The 17,222-nt window shown below is 41.5% G+C and overlaps 2 protein-coding genes across 2 annotated transcripts in view; one reads left to right on the top strand and one right to left on the bottom strand.

Annotated features, from left to right (window-relative positions):
* The window catches only part of CUNH9orf85 (chromosome unknown C9orf85 homolog), a 53,343-nt gene extending 39,983 nt beyond the window's left edge, over window positions 1-13,360 (bottom strand). The window contains exon 1 of the mRNA XM_028764101.1: window positions 13,179-13,360. Coding sequence (XP_028619934.1) covers window positions 13,179-13,280 — 102 coding nt within the window. The 5' untranslated portion in view covers window positions 13,281-13,360. The remainder of the gene's footprint in view (window positions 1-13,178) is intronic.
* A 518-nt stretch (window positions 13,361-13,878) lies between these two features.
* The window catches only part of Abhd17b (abhydrolase domain containing 17B), a 36,829-nt gene continuing 33,485 nt past the window's right edge, over window positions 13,879-17,222 (top strand). The window contains exon 1 of the mRNA XM_028764050.1: window positions 13,879-14,158. The gene's annotated coding sequence lies outside the window, so the exon portion shown is untranslated. The remainder of the gene's footprint in view (window positions 14,159-17,222) is intronic.

The following is a 17,222-nucleotide window of genomic DNA, read 5'->3' as shown; positions in this document are numbered from 1 at the left end:
ATTCCAAAGATGTATCATGTCTAATCCTGATGATGCTTAAAGTCCCACTAAAGTAGGATTACTAAAGTAACGCATATGAAATCAACCTGAAGAGCAAGCAGTATCTAGAGTTAATAAGGTGTTTAAAATAAGCTAACTGGCTGGCTTCTGCAAACTGGGTTTTTAAGAAGGTTTAGACAATTGATTCAGGCTAATTCACAGCCTTCAAGACTCAAAAGCTCCCATCTCAATGGCACTCAATTCTACTGTTCCGCTGAAGTCTTCAAAAGGTTTCAGATGGAAGTCTACAGAGATTCAGAGTTTATTTACAACTTCAGCTCCTTTCTAGTATTCCTTGCACTGCTATAGTCAAAGATTAAAACTCAGCTGGATCCTTCACATCTTAAGTTCTATCTCACTTTTCATTACTTTGGACTCTATGTTTGGAGTCTATGTTTTGACAAATCTATTAACTTGGTCTCCCAAATTACAAATGTAGTCATTTGTTAGTTTTGTCCTTGGCTGTCATACAGCTATGGTACTAGGGTGTTTACTGTAAATGTCTATAACCAGCATGTAGTAGGTGTTTGTTTTACTGGACTCTCATTTTAACGATTTTAATTAGTTTCTAATCATTAATAATATCAAGCACATCTTCTTGAAGTGTTTTTGTGGAGTCCTGTGTAGTTCCTTTACCGGGGAACAAGAGGTAAAGTCCTCAGTTGTGTAATTCATGGTTGGAGTTTTTCTAAAATGTGTAGTACTGATGAGTAATCTGCTCAACCTCTGTATGCAAGCCTAGATCTGCACTGTGCAATGCAGTAGTCACCAACGACTGGCAGCTACTTTAAATGACTAGAAGTTAAAGTTCAAGTCCTCAGCTGTATTGAGAACAGTTCAAGTTCTTGGAAGGTACACATGGTGACTGTGCTGGATGGAACTGGAAAGGATGACCTGCAGCACTACAGACAGATCTACTGGGTAGTAGTGCACAGATGAATCAGATCTGAGAATCACTACTGCGCTGGAAGCACATTTTATATGCCTGTCTTTGATCAAGAGGGTAAAAACAGCTTAGAGATTATTGTGTACAGGATTCATGCTGGTTCAAGGTACAGACACCATCAGGCTCTGTCTTCCTTTTGCATGACATTCTCCCACACCAGACAGCTGTTCTGACTTGGTCTTTGCATTATTCAAACCTTGACTAGAAAAACCTTGACTTCCAATCATATTATATTACAAAGTTGTAAATTTAGGAGTTGACTCTCTACTTTATGTCTTACAAATTTCCTTAATTTTTTTTTATTATAAAGCAGGACTTTGTTTTTGTTTATCTGCTTGGTCTATGTATTATAAAGAAAGGTCTCTACATTTAAACTACATAAAAGCAGCTTGTTCACTTTTTATGAATGATGTAGCCCTTGTCAAAAGCCACCACCTCTGCTAAAACAGTCTCAATCAAGTATATGTTCAGTTTTCCAGCATCCGGCCTCCCGTTTAGTTCTTGCCAGAGGCCTCACTGCCTCTGGCTTCATGACAGTGCCTGTCCTTGTGGTGCTCTCTTTCCATAGTGCTCTTCGCTAAAGATCTTTTTCAGTTGTCTAAGGTCTCAGTTTTTTTTAGTCATTTCACTGAAATTTGGGTGGTGGGAGGTGTTTTTAGTCAGCTATTCTGAATTAGAAACATCAGTAAAATATGTTTCTGGATAGCAAAAAGCAAGCCTTTCTAAACACATCCTGAAGGAAACCTTAAACTAAGAGTTAAAAACCACAATAAGCCAGGATTTTGTTTAAAAGTCCCAGGAACAGCTGATTATATGAGGATCAAATAACTGTCCATACTGTCTCTATATAAAAATAACCACAATTTTCCCTTTTATTCAGAAAAAAGATAACTTACCTCATATGATCTAACAGTATGATCATGTCATTCAGTTTATAAAAACTTGAGATCATAGTACTACAGAATCTTGTGACAAAGGCTTATGATGGTATACTAAACACTCATTACACAAGCATATACCATGATGTCAATTATATTACTCAAATTGATGACTTCAGTGACACGAGTAACTTCAAGACAAACAAGTCAGCTACCTGGTAGAAAAGGGCTGAGCATTTAATAATATATAAATCTTCATAGAACAACAAAACATTTAAATTAATCCCTAGCTTAGCTTGGAATTTCAAACCCATGATGTTGTAAATGACCTACAATATCAAATGACCTTCAAGATGAGGTTTGAGTAATATAAATGTATAATAGAAGAGTAATATAAATGATGGGGTTTGAGTAATATAAATGTATAATATCCTGAAGATATAGGTAAATTACAAGAGAGTTAGGACTGCAATTATGTATCCACCTCCAAAGCCGTAGGAAAGTCCAGGTCTAAAAAGGGACAAATTGGTCACTGTTGTAAAAATCAAGTCACATCCATTCCTTTTGGCCAAAGGAAGATTATTTGAAGGTATAATGTACACATGAATGGTGAAGATCCATCAGGATGCTATTCCATATCCATTAACACTATTTCTATATGTTTCCCACGTTATGATTCCAAGTTTAGTTCATATTTCCTTAATGGATACATTTAAGAAAAGGGGCTCATGCTGACTAGGAGAATTGGGTTCTGGAAGTTATATAATCTTTCTTGTAAAAATACAGTAAACTGCATCGTGATCTATATACTTTTATATATGTAAGTTATACCTCAATAGATGTTTATTAAATAAAAATATTGCACATATAATTTTTCTACTTTCAATTTTAGTTACTAGACTGACATTAGAATGGAAGATATATACCCTACTCATTGTTGTCAATATTTGGCACATAATAGTGGCTCAACACATTAGTGGATTCACATACACCATAATCAGTGAAAACAAGTCCATGTTTCCATTCTTTCGTGCCAGCTCACAGGACTACTCCGATAGTACATATTATATACAATGAGTTATTTTTCTTAATGCTCGACTCTCTGTCAAGGGACAATAGATGGCATTTGTGTGAGGAAGAAAAAGAAGCCAAGATAACTAACCTAAGAAACAAGAAAAAGAAGCCCTAATAACTAACAAGACATGTATCATAGGCATGGTGAGGACAGCACATGTGACAAGGAAGGAGAGCTATTCCAAGCAGGATGAACCAGGAAAAGCATGCCTGAGTGAGTAGCAAATGGACATGGTGAACATCTTAGTAAGATGAAGGCGCAGGATACCATTTATGAAGGCTTAGTACTGGCTCAGGTTTGAGATGGACATTTTCACAAACCTACCAAGCACTTACTGAACAGATGAGCCCACAAAGAAGACCATGAGAGGTCAAGCACTTTTTTCATGATCATCATTCAGCTAGTAAATATACTCAAAAACACTCCGGAGAGCCACTTAAGTAATAGAGGACTTCATTCCTGTGCTTTTGTCTTCAGACAATGTATTGTCTCCACTTTGGCAATAAGCATAAATATTTGCTTGTATTCTTGTTCTGGAATAATTACTAGGGGGAAAAACCTTTCACATACTCCAGACCTTTAGTCATTTACTTGAGTATTTCTGAGTCAACAACTCATCCTCAAAGACAACAAGGAAGTCCTGTTTTCAAAAGACTACATGGAGTAATACTCTTAGCTGATCCTTTTCATTTGGTTTCATTTTCAGATTAAACTACCAGAAGTGCCCAACCCTTTGGCATTAAGACATGATGCCACCTACAAACTCCATGCTCTTGAACCACCTAATTAATCACACACAAAATCCAGCAAAAAAAAAAAAAAAAGTTAGGTTTTAAGTAAGTTCGCACTATTGTGTTGGACCACATTCAAAGATCTCCTGGGCCACATGTGACTCCATGGTCTGGACACACTTGAAATGCATTCAACTCCTTGACCTAGAACTCATTATTTGCCAGTTACAGCTTGAATCTGAAATGTCCCCACAGGCTAATATTTTGTACATTTGGCCTCAAGCTTGTGTTTGGAAGGCTGTGGAGATGTGAGGTAGGGTCTGACTATGGTGAAGCAGTCACTAGGAGTGAGATCTTCTAAGGTAAGATTCTCCCTCTGCTCCTGGTCTATCCTTATGTGAAGAGCCTCCACCACACACTCCAGCTGTCAGGAGCCAATCTGCTTTGGCCCTTACTTTCCTGCCACAATGTAATGAAACTGCTATGACACTGAGTCAAAGTGAATCCTTCATCCCTTCAATGGTGTTTCTGCCAGATACTTTTGTCAAAACAATGTAAAGGTAACTAATATAGCACAGATTCTTCCATCTGGTTCTACTCAGTTTCCTAACTCTTTAATTCCCAAGATCTACTTTCTCTGTGAGGATAATACTTTATCAGTTATTCCTCCCCCAACCTTTATTTCTGAATTATAACGATGTTATCCTTGTCAAAACATTTAATGCAGTCAAATATATGATATTCACTAAATACCATCTGTATACATCTGTGTACATCATAGCCTTGGTGTTGAGGATGAAACAAAAATCCTGGAAGATGGCTCAGTCACAAAAGCATTTGGAATTGAGTTCTGATCCTCTGCACCCATGTAAAAGCCATGAAATGCTGAGTGTATCTATAAGCCAGCACTGGGGTTACAGAGACAGGAGCATTCCTGAGGCTGGACAACAAGTCTAACTAAAATGTGAGTTTCAGGTTCAGTGAGAAAACTGTTTTAAAAAAACAATGAATGTAAAGAGCAACAGATGAAGATACTCTATACATAGGCACTCACAATAAATATACCCACCCATGTACATGTGCTTGTATGCGTGCACATGCACAAACACACATGCATACATGCATGCATGCACGCACGCAAGCACACACGCATGCGCGAATGTACACACCCTCCTTGTTTCTGTGTCTATTATAACCTAAGGTATGCTATAAACAAAACAAGTACTAAGTCACTAATAATGAAAATTTAAAAGTTCAGTTTTGTTATCAACTGAAACACAGGACATTCGGATGAGCCTGAATTAAAGATGGTTCTTACAGTTTTAGTTTTAATAACTGTACAATGGTGGAGCCATTAATGAAACTAGAGAACACTGCTCAGAAAAAAAAAAACCACCTCTAGACAGAACAAAAGCAAGGGCTTTTTCTATGCTACCTTATACTTCACTCAAGAACAGAGGTCAAGCAGGTTGTCAGACACTTAATCTTGCAGCTCAACAGAAAGGCTGAGCTGGAGGCTGAGTTACAAGCACACAGATGGACTTTAAATCTGGATGGAAGGGAGTGAAAATGTTTTTAGACTGTTTAAGAGGCAGTTATTGCTGAGTGATGAACATGAGGTCTGGAATGTGTTACTCCTTGTAAATAGGCTTTAGATGTTAGGATAGTCTCCTGTTCACAGCAAAACACAGAGGGATAGGTGCAGAGTTCCCTCATTTATCCTCTCCCCAACAATGCATGTCCACTCCATCACCACATCCTTGTAGTTATACCTTTCTTTACTACTGATAAGCCTATATTGACTTATGTGGAACACTCAGACTTGTTTTATATTATTATTGTGAACATGATAATGTGTGTCAGGGTGAGTACACTTAATCCAAGGTGTGCATAAGGAAGTCAGGAAACAACTCTAAAGAATCAGTTCTTTCCTTCCACCATGGTTTCCAGGAATTGGACTCAGGTCGTCGGGTTTGTGCAGCAAAACACCCACTGAGACAACTCAGTGGCCCCTAAAGACCATTTGTAACCAACAATTTCACCGAGAGCAATGACCTGGTCAACTGTAGCTTTAGCCATCTAGCCTATACAGTCAAAGATGTCTCTAAACTTCAGTTCCAGCCTTTACCTCTCAAGTGCTGGAATTACAGGTAGATGTCACACAACACTGTTTATGGGGTGCTAGAGATCAAACTTAGGACTTTGTGCTACATCCCCAGCCACTCTCAGGAAGTTCTTGAAAGAATCTGTAATAATCCATCAATAACAGAAACTATTATTGGGAGAAATATTAAAGGTGAATGGGTAATTAAGGAGTCTTGTGCCTTCAGGTTGTTAGATAGGCAAGAGACGATGAATAAAAGGTACAAAACAAGGGGACAGCCTTAGGGAATGCCCTACTTAACTTTAACTGTTAGCTTGACATAGCTTAGGTGACCTGAGAAGAAAGTCTCAATTGACAAACTATTACCCAGATCATCCTGGCCTGTGAGTATGTCTTTTGGGGATTGACTAGATTGTTAATGGATGTAAGAGGGCCCAAGTCTCTGTGAGTGGCACCAGTGCCTGGGCAAGTAGTTCTGTGTCATAGAAGAAAGCTAGCTAAGCACGAGTGTGTAAGCCAGCCAACAAGCAGCATTCCTCTGTGGTTTCCGATTCAAGTTCCTGCTTACATACACACCCTGACTTCTCTCAATGATGAACTCTGACCTGGAAGCCAAATAAATCCTTTCCTCCCTATATTGTTTTTGGTCAGAGCACTTTATCACAGCAAGAGAAAACAAACTAGAACAGGGAGAGACAAGCATTTTTATCTTTGCAATAAGAAAGTATAATATATAGGAACGGGCACAGGTAATTTGTTAGACATGGTGGTAGAAAAATAGGAAGCTAGAACTGAACAGGGTTAGGCATATGTCAAGAGAGTGCCACAGGGAGAAAGCACAAGGGAGCAGAGTATGTCCTGACTCAGAGTTTGGTAAGGAGGGATGTAGGGATATAAAGTACACTGAAAAGTGAAGGATTATCAGACAGGAATAGCCAGTGAGGCCAACAACAACAAATAGGTGTATTTGAGGAAACAGGAAGCCATGTAAATAAATGGTAGTCATTTTTATTTTAAGTTTCTGAGTAAGCTGGGTGTGGTAGTGTGATGGTTTGTATATGCTTGGTCCAGGGAGTAGCATTATTAGGAAGTGTGTCCTTGTTGGAGTAGGTTTATCACTGTGGGCGTGGGCTTAAGACCCTCATCCTAGCTGTCTGGAAGCCAGTCTTCCACTAGCAGCCTTCAGATGAAGATGTAGAACTCTCAGCTTTGCCTGCACCATGCCTGCCTAGATGCTGCCATGCTCCCACCTTGATGATAATGGACTGAACCTCTGAACCTGTAAGCCAGCCCAATTAAATGTTGTCCTTTATAAGACTTGCCATGGTCATGCTGTCTGTTCACAGCAGTAAAACCCTAAGACAGGCAGCATAGGCCTTTAATCACAGCACCTAGGATACAGAGGCAGATGGATCTGTCTGAGTTCATGGCTAGCCTGGTCTACATAGTGAGTTCCAGGTCATAGAGAGACCCTGTCTGTGAGTAGAACAGGTTCCAGCAATGGTAAAGGTAACCTAACCTGAGGGGTGGGTGTCTAAAAGCTGAGGGCTCAGATGTTGGAAGGATTATCCATGGATATGCAGTGATTACTAAGTATGTTGACAGGACCTGTGGCATGGAGTAAGCCAGGCACTGGTGCAGAGGTATGTAGGAGGTTAGCCCAGACCTGGAGGGGCACTAGTCTGACAGTATGTATTTTTCCAATGCTACAGCTTTGATTGAGCAGGAACTGACTAAAGCCACAAATAGGAAAAAGGTGAAGCTGTGGGCCAAGAAATACATCTTCACTTGTAAGGTCCATGGGTGAGCAGTGTTCCCTGAAAGCGCAAGGCAAGGAACTTAAGTTTATTTCATTAATGTCCCTACTGAATGACGACAACTATATGTTCCTGAAGGCAGAGGAAGAGCTATGGTGTGGTGCTGTAAAGTTGGAAGACTACATGCAGTTAGGACATGCACCAAATCAACAGAAATTTGATTTTCCAATGATTATAGCTGAGCCAGCAACAACAAATCACACACAAGCTTCATGATAGCTCAGCACCTTCTGATTACAGCAGAGCTCACTGCTAGGAAGCACGCACAGAGAACTCACTCTAAAATGGACACTGACTCCTGCTAGGCACAGCACCTGCCCCCCATCACATTCCACCAGGCCCCATCTTTTAAAATCCCCAGTCTCTCACTCTCACACTGATGGGTTAAGGTTCCTGCATGTGAACCTCTGGGGAACAAAGAGCACCTTGGCTGTAATAGGCTTTGACAATGGGGCTCATACATCTCTGCTCTGACCATAATCTTAGGGTCATATTGCTTCTGTTACAAATAAAAGTACCAAGAAAAGAAAAACTGGTCCTGGTGGCTGAAGTTTGTAATTCAAGTTATTTAGCAGGTTCATGGCCTTGCTGGCTATATCTGTCTCAAATTTTAATGGACAGAGCTGAGCAGATAAGAATCCCCAGTACGGAAGCAGAAACTGCATACAAAACAAGGGCTTTGAAATGACTTGCCCTCTGAGTCTTATCTTACCTAATTAATGCACAGCCACATGCTAATTATGTAACTTTGGGGACACTATTCACTCCCCTAAGTCCTAATTTCCCAGTATGTAAAATGGAGTAATTATAGCATTTATCCCAAGGTCATATTGAAGATTAGATAATGTGTAGCAAGATGGCATAACATAAAGCAATACTATCAGCCATTATTACTGTAAGAATTTCCAATATTATCCAGACAGTAAGGCCTCAGACTTCCAATTTTTATCTTCTCAATTTTTATCATGACGACAATCAGTTTCCAAAAGTGAGTGTGTTTCATGATAAGTTTGTTCGTTAGACATTTTATAAACCAAACCGTTGAGTAGCCAAGAAAGTTTTGGTCAATTACCTTTTCAAGTTGCAAAACATCCCAGTACTTTTTAGGGGTTGTTGGTTTGTTTGAAAGTACATTGTTGTATGTGCACCTCTAGATGGCTCTGTACCCACTATATAGTCCAGCCTAGCCTAGAATTCATGGTACCCCTCCTGCTTCAGAAACCCCAAAAAATGCTTATACTTTGCCCCCACCACGGAGTCAGATTCAATGCACAGTATTTCTAAAGCAACTTGATCATAAAATGATGCTGGAGACCTAAAAATACACTTTGAGAAATGCTAACAAAAATAATGCTGATCAGATACAGAAAACAAACAGCAGTTTCTAGAGAATGACATATGCTCTTCCTATTTCATTTATTAGCTTCTCACCCACCAGATCTTAATGGAACCTTAATCTCCAAACTCAAGACTTCTAGTTAAATACTCTTGGACTTTTCTTTCATAGCTCTTATAAGCACAGGCACTGACACACTTGAAAGACAACTTGATTAATTTCTGTCACATCTCCCTGCAAATTATAAGCTTCAATTAAAGTAGTGTGTATACATACATACATACATATATACACACACACACACACAATACATAAACAACACACACACACACACGTATTGCCCTTAGCCCTAATTTCTCACCATCTAGCACAATGTTTGATATAAGAGACTAAGAAGCGATGTCTTTTTTTTTTTTTTTGGTTTTTCGAGACAGGGTTTCTGTGTAGCCCTCCCTGGCTGTCCTGGAACTCACTCTGTAGACCAGGCTGGCCTCGAACTCAGAAATTCACCTGCCTCTGCCTCCCCAGTGCTGGGACTAAAGGCATGAACCACCACGGCCCGGCTAAGAAGCGATGTCTTATTATCTACCTTAAGTTAGCCTTAAACTCACAGTTCTAGCCTCCAGAGTGCTGGGGTAACAGGCATGTCCCACCACTTCCAGCTTCAGCTCTTTTTATACAGTACGTAACTGTAAAGAACTCAAATGTTTATTAAATGAAAAGTGGCTAAATAGGTTACTCTTTATTTGTATCATATAATGTTTTACAATAATTAAAAACCTTGAAATTAGCTGACTGTGGTGGCCCAGGCCTGTGATCTCAGTTATTGGGAGGCTGAGGCAAAACTGCCTAGATTACATAAGCAGTTCCAGGCCAGGCTAGTATACAGACTAGTATACAGGTTTCTTTAAAAAAAAAAAAAAAAAAAAAAAAAAAAAAAGGAATTGTTGTTTATTACATGCATCCTATATCATACTTAGATATCTACAAACTGTTAACAATGACTATAAAGGAACTGTAGAAAAATTACTGAGGAAAGTAATCTTTATGTTCTATAAACTTTTTACAATGCTTTCAAAAACTATGCATTTCTTTTAATTAATTAATCTCATTAATTTTCTTAGGCGTTGAGCAACCTTGAATCCACAGAGGTTATCATATAATTATGTTTGGCTCATACTTGTATTGCTCTCTCTCCGTTTGTGTTTATTTGGTTTTTTGAGATAGGGCTGCTCTACATATCCCTGGCTGTTCTGGAAATCAGTATGTAGACTAGGCTGGCCTCAAACTCAGAGAGATCCACCTGCATCAGCCTCAAGTGCTAGGATTAAAGACATGCACCATCACAATCAGTGGCATTAGAAATTCTTCATGACCGCTTCCTACCATCACTTGAGAAAGATGATTTGCATGGCTATGTTCAAAAGTTCCAATCATTCCATTCTCTTAAAAGAAAAAAAAAAAACTTCCTCAGCCCTTTGTGGCAGGTAATGGTCTCTGAAAATCTCCACTCATCCATTTCCCCAGGTCTGCTCATACATCACAGTTACCCTCTACAAAGTCCACGTGTGTCTAGACAAGCCACTTGCATCTCTCTTTTGTTTTGTTTTTGCAGACAGGGTTTCTTTGTGTAGCCCTGCCTGTCATGGAACTCACTCTGTAGACCAGGGTGGCCTTGAACTTAGAGATCTGCCTGCTTGTGCCTCTCAAGTGCTAGGATTAAAGGCATGTGCCACCACCTCCTGGCATGTCTCTATTTCTTAAGAATTTTTATAATGATCCCTATAACCATCTTGATAGGAAAGTTAAGAGCAGAGATAGTAGTAACTCACTATTATAGAATAAAAATGACAGAACTAGTAAGAATGGCAGAACTAGGTCTCTCTTCTGTTAAAGTAGTCAAACGAACTTCTGGAGAGATGAAGAAACAGGGCACCAACAATAGGACAAAAAAACAGTTCTCCCTCGGTCCAGTTCAGTGAACCAGTGAGTTTAACTTTAATTACAATCTCTTACTAAAAAGTGGGCTATTTCCAGGAGCAAGGACAAATGCTGTGTGGCTATCCCACTAAAGGAAATGACTGTCTCAGCATCCATCAATCAACCATAGATAGCTTACACACATACCTGAGGGGAGATGATGCCTCTTAAGTCCCCAACCACTCTGTGACAGACCATTAATAGGCCCAATCCTGTGTCTCGAAGGTAATCACAGGTGCCAAGGGTTCAACAGGTCACTAACCATATCATGTCCAGACAACAATGTTCCATACCACCAGTGTGTTTCATTACACAGCATCTCTTCTCCAGAAAAGGAAGCAAAGCATCTAGACAGAATCAACGTTGCAGTCAGGGAAGAGATTTAAATCTATTTTGATCTCTACTCTTTCCAAACTTGTAAATCAGTGAGCATAAAGGCAAGCCTCTTTTCAGTAAGTTCAGAAAGGGGGAGGTTCCAGAGTTTCGCATGCACCACTTTACTGTTAGGTAAGCCTCATATCAAGCTGAAAGGTCTTTCATCCGCTGACTGTGTTGACTGTTTGGAAGACTAGAACAGGCTTCTTTCCTCTTCAAAAATACGTTCAAATACGAGAAAGGAAACACTTTATTTACATAAGCATCCTAATAAAGCATCTACCGTAGCTAGGCATGGTCAGAAGACTGAAGCAGGAGAATCACACACACCAAGTTCAAGTACATAGCCTATTCTACATAGTAAGACCCTGTCTCCAAAGATTAAAACCAGGTAGAGGTGGAGTGGGAATAGGGGAAGGTTCCCTAACACTCCATTTTTATCTGTCCAGTCTAGAATTTAAAAACTGTCTTTAGAATAGAGAGCTGAGACAACCCAGGGCCCCAATTTCCTTCCTCGCGGGAAAGGTCTAATTAGTGTATCTCACAATTATGTTTAAGTATGGCCTAGTCTTACTTTCAAGGCTCTCCACAGGTTTTAAGATGGCTACAGGGGCAGTGGGAGGAAATTATACTTTACTACTCCCACTGCTGTTTGGGCCAAATTGTGGATTAATCCATTTTTCTTCACCAACTTCTACTCCATAATATTTTCTAAAATACAGGAAAAGCAAGTTTATGGGCCCAGTAGTGTCTGCTAACCCTGTGCTCTGAGGGCCTAACTTAAAAAAACATCCATCCTTATTTACTCTTCGTTGAACTGCCTTTTTTCCTTTTAGCAACTTCTATTGAAATTTGTAATTACAGATCCATCTGCTTAATTACTGTCCATATTGCCCAGAGAACTACAAGCTCCATACAGGTAGAATCGATGTCTTTGAACACTGTTTACCCAGGAGTATAGAACCCTGCACATGAAAGGTATTTATTAAACATCTGAGAAACAAGGAAAGAGAAAAACAGAGTACAAGTTACTATAAATAGATTTCCTTCTTAATGTTTTAAACTTAATCACCTGCTGATCATCTGTTATGTCTCAGACTAGTTACTCTTTTTTTGGCTTCAGAATAATCCTACCAGATTTCTCATTTGAGTCTAAAGTTCACAGAAATTACTAAATTACTCCAAGAAATAAACTTAGGACATTTGAGCTCTTGTTTATGCAAATATTAACTTTAACTGATGTAAAGCTGGCCTCCAGGATAACTAAAGCCGTCTATCCGCTCCCCATTCAGTTATGGGGAAGGGGATACCTATCCACAGGGGAAAAAAAAATCACTAGTCATACAAATCTCAAGTGACCTAAAGAGTCTGTGTTTTCTTCCAGTTTACAGAAGTCCCGCTAAACTAAATAACTGTATAAACACACATTTTTACACACGCCAAACAGTTTGCTCTCACAATCTCAACACAAAACTGAAATAACATTTTGTTAATGAGGAGAGTGACGTGAAGATCGTACCCCCTACAAACTTATGGGGTGGGGAGTTTTCGAAAAACAGTCGCTGCAAAGACACACTCGGGCGAGGGCCTTCGCGTTCTTGTTGCAGGGACTTGACACAGATGGGAGCATCAGAAGCCCCATCGGTACCTTAGGTTGGATGAACTCAGGCTGCCCAGTTCAGTCTTGGCGCCACTAGTGAGATGTGCTGACCATCAGATGTATTCACGGAACAGAGCCAAGCGAAAGAAAGGGCGTGGGAAGAATATTTTAGACACGGTTGCACTGCAGACAAGAGTAACTGGGCTGCAGTCCACGCTCGCCAACTCTTCTCCTTTCCTCTCCCCTTCCAATCACTCTTTCCTGGGATAGCAGTCAGTATAACAGGCAGGGGCCTACCTTGGTCTGAACACTCTTATCAAATTTGTCATTTTTGAAGGTGAACGTATTCTGGTGCTTCTGAGGACGGGATCGAGTCACGTTGCCTTTCTGGGAACTCATCACCAAATCTCAAGCACCATAAGTCGGTGCAGCCTTCAAGTTACAGGAAAGGGTAAAGAAGTTCCCGCCCCGGGTTGAGACTATCAACAGTGACCCGGAAGAAGTTCTTCTACTCTTTCCGTCCCAGCCCCAGGTTGGCCCACGTGACTCCTTAATGAGGTCACGCTCCGCTCTCCCCTGCCGCGCACCTTAGACAACCCTCTTCGCCGAAAGCCTTCCTCAGACCCGAGGTCCAAGTCGGGCTTTCTTCGAATCTAGAACTCCCCCATTGGTTCGAACGCGGCTGTCCATCACGGCGGAGGGGCGGAGATCCACCTTTTCTATTGGCTCTTCTTTTCCGCAATCCCCGCCTCCTGCCGAACGCTCCCAACCTCTCCCTGGCTCCGTAGCTTAGCGACTCCGCTGCACAGTTTGTGATTGGTGGAAGGTGGGCGAGGCCGGTGCCCTGCCTGCCTGCAGTCCCGAGCCCGGGTCAGCTTCGGCGCCCTCCTTCCAGTCAGTGACCAGCTCGAGCCGGGCTGCGCGCCACTCGTTCCCCGCGGCCCTCCCAGCTCCCGCCCGTCGCGGCCGCGCGCTCCGCCGCCTGGCGGGCTTAGGAGGTGCCAGGGAAGGCGGGCTGCGGAGAAGGCAGCGCCGGCCCTGTGGTGCAGACAGAGACCACGGCCGCGCGGAACCTCGGACTGGAGAGCCCCGGCGGTTGCAGCCCCTCGCGCCGGGGCCGTTAGTCAGCAGAACGCGAACGCGCGTGGAAAGGCCACACGAAGCGTGCCCGGGCACCGCAGCTCTCGTTCGCGTCCGGGCCGGGCCGCGCGCGCGGAATCGGCGGGCGGCGCCCCGCGGAGGACAGCGCGTTGGCGGCCGCGGCCGCCCAGCTGCAGGTGCGTGTGGCAGGGCTGCTGGGCCGTCGGGGGGTCGCTGCTCTGCGCTGGGGACCAGGCCCGGTGGCTCCGGAGCGGAGCTACCGAGCGGAGACCCGTGCGTCCCGGGCCTCCTTGCCCGCAGGGAGGACCGCAAGATGGGGTCGGGCTCCGCTCCCCTCCCTGGATCTGGGCCACTTCGGGCCCTCGCTCTCCGCTCGGTGTCCGGGTCCCGCCAGCCTGGATTTTTAGATGTAGTCCGCTCGGAGCTTGAGCTGGGTATCCCGCTCCGACTGTCGCGGGAGCTGCTTTCAATGGCTTGAACTTCTATCATCTCTGGTTGAGAACTCAAGGAGGTTGGATTTGAATTGAAAGTTGGAGAGTTGTGTTTGAAATTGTATTTAATACTAAACCGGGAGAGTTGTGTCAAATTAGATTATAATGTGTGGAGGACGTTCAGAGAGTTTAACCTTCCTCCGCTTCTTGTTTAAAAAGAAAGAAAGAAAACGTTCAGAGCCTTAATCTTGGTGAGATTTCTGTCAGAAGCAGAATATTTAGTTCCATCAGTGATGCTCTGATTTAAGGCAATGCGAAGCAGATTTGGTAAGAAAGGATTAGAATAACGGAGCCCCGCGGAAAGGGTGACCTTTAAATTTTTTCTGAGAGTTTATGAAAGGTATTTCTTGTGCAGTCTATAGTGCTTGATCCCTAGATTTACATTTTTCAAGCTTCATTGTATAAAAAGAATTCTGGACATCTTGGGCCAGTATTTGAAACTAGTAAGTCTTGAGTAGAACATCAGGTGCGGTTTGTGATTGACATTCATTAGTTTACATTAACGAGGATTTTCAATAAACACTTTAGAGAATTTGTGTCCATATACTTGGCGCATGGATTCAGTTGGGTAATACATATTCTCGTGGCCAATGCAGTATTTTGAATATGACCATTATTATCCAGTGCCCATGCTTGTTACTAAATTTTATTTTGGGAGAAATAAACCGAAAACAGAGAAGGCCACAGTGTTGGGAATTGAAAATGGATACAGTATCTGCTGTACCTTCGTTACTGTTTCAGATCTAGGAGGAAATAAGTAGCACCCTCACCCGTATTTTGACCTCTCTTTTCTCCTACTCTAGTATTAATAAGGCTAATTGGCAAGGATAGGATTAGATTTTCAGCAGGCTAGAAAGCTTTAAATTTGTCCCTTGGTGTACAATGCCCTGGTTGATACGTGTGGCTTGTTTACTTGAGTACCATCGCTCATTTTGCATTGTGGATGAAACGACAACTGAAAAAGTAGTGTCTTGCCCACCCCAACACATAGACTTACTGTAAAGTACTAGGGCAAGATAGTGTTTTAGTACTCTGAGTAGAATGAGGCAGTTAGTGCTTGGTCCACAGTCTATCACCGAATTGATCTACAACTCCAAGCATGCAGTGTTAGGCTGAATCAGTGCCCACATTAGCAATATAGAACTATTAAAATGTGCCACCTGCTTAGGAGCACTTGTTGCTCTTGTAGAGGACCTCTGTTCCCTTCCTAGGACCCATACTCTGGCTCATAACCATTGCTAACTCCAGTTACAGGGGATCTGTCACCCTTATCTGATCTCCATGGACACCAGGCCTGGTGCATATAACATGCACGCAGACAAAACAGTCATACACATAAAAAGAAATCTTAATCTCTTTGATTTAAAACTGTTGGACCTGCTGAGTTTTTAGAGGTATTGATTGATAAACACTTTTGTGAGTGTTAGTGTTGATGTTATGGCAGTGTTCACAAGGAAATTTAGGTTTATTGACTTCGTTGGTTTATTTCACTTCCACTCAAAAATGATTTCTCTTGTAATCCTCAAAATAATGTCTCCATTTCCTACCCTGTTAAGAATCTCTCACTACATTGCCTGGTCGGCCTAAACCTTTTGAGCTGGAAAAAATGGCTTTCCAGCATTTACATATTAAGTAAATAAAGACAAGAGAAATTAATTACTTAAATAGCCTAAAGTTAGACGGTAAGAACTGAGACTTGACGGGCTGGAGAGATGGCTCAGTGGTTAAGAGCACCGACTGCTCTTCCAGAGGTCCTGAGTTCAATTCCCAGCAACCACATGGTGGCTCACAACCATCTGTAATGGGATCTGATGCCCTCTTCTGGTGTGTCTGATCACAGCAACTGTATACTCACATTCATAAAATAAATAAATCTAAAAAAAAAAAAAAAAGAACTGAGACTTGAACCCACATCTTTTGACTTGTCTTCAATTTTTGGTGTTGAAACAGTCTTCCATGCTCAGTTTATTTTACTCAGTTTGTCTTTAGTCTCTGCAGTTTCAATTTGGTGACCTAAAATTTCATGAGGATTCATGTACCTTTCACCTAGTGGAAGAAATACAAGGGCAAGTCGAAAGGATACTTTCTCTATGTCTTATAAATTCTCTCAAATGCTACTCTCTTTCTCCCACACCAACTGTTAATCTTAAGTTGCCATGGCTCCTTGCTGTCAGTGTTGATATAAGCAGCATCTAGATCCCTGCTGAATGAGTGTGTGTGTGTGTGTGTGTGTGTGTAGTTTTGATGCTCTTAAATTTATTTGACCATGATGTTTAAATTTTCTGTAGCTTGTTTTCTCATCCATATTTTCCCTGTATTTCTGTTTTGTTTTCACTGCCCTATGGTTACATACAGATGTCCTATGACCAAGTCTGTATGTAACAGCAGTCTCAAAAGTATATTGCTTAGTGGTGTCCTTGGAGTCTTTCTGTAAGTATATTCTGGCATTTGCATAAGAAAATTGTCTGACAATAGGGTTTTGAAAATATCTCGCCATCTTGGTTTTTTAATACAGAGACCCTCAGCAGCCCAAGCTGACCTTAAACTTGAGATTCTCAACCTCAGCTTCCCCATTGCTGGGATCAGAGGCAAGCACCACCAACTACCAGCACGTCTTCTCATATGTGTATGCAAGATATCACCAGTTGTTGGTTCTTGCCCCTATATCCTCTTTTTATAAAAAAAGCTTGAACAGTTTTTTTAGTGCTCTTAGTAAAAACCAAAGTAACTTGTGTTTCCTGATCAGTAC

This window comes from Grammomys surdaster, unplaced genomic scaffold (genome assembly GCF_004785775.1).
Source record: "Grammomys surdaster isolate TR1022 unplaced genomic scaffold, NIH_TR_1.0 141, whole genome shotgun sequence".
Classification (NCBI taxonomy): domain Eukaryota; kingdom Metazoa; phylum Chordata; class Mammalia; order Rodentia; family Muridae; genus Grammomys; species Grammomys surdaster.
The sequence above is the reverse complement of the archived record's forward strand: the minus strand, read 5'-3'. Positions and strand labels throughout refer to the sequence as shown.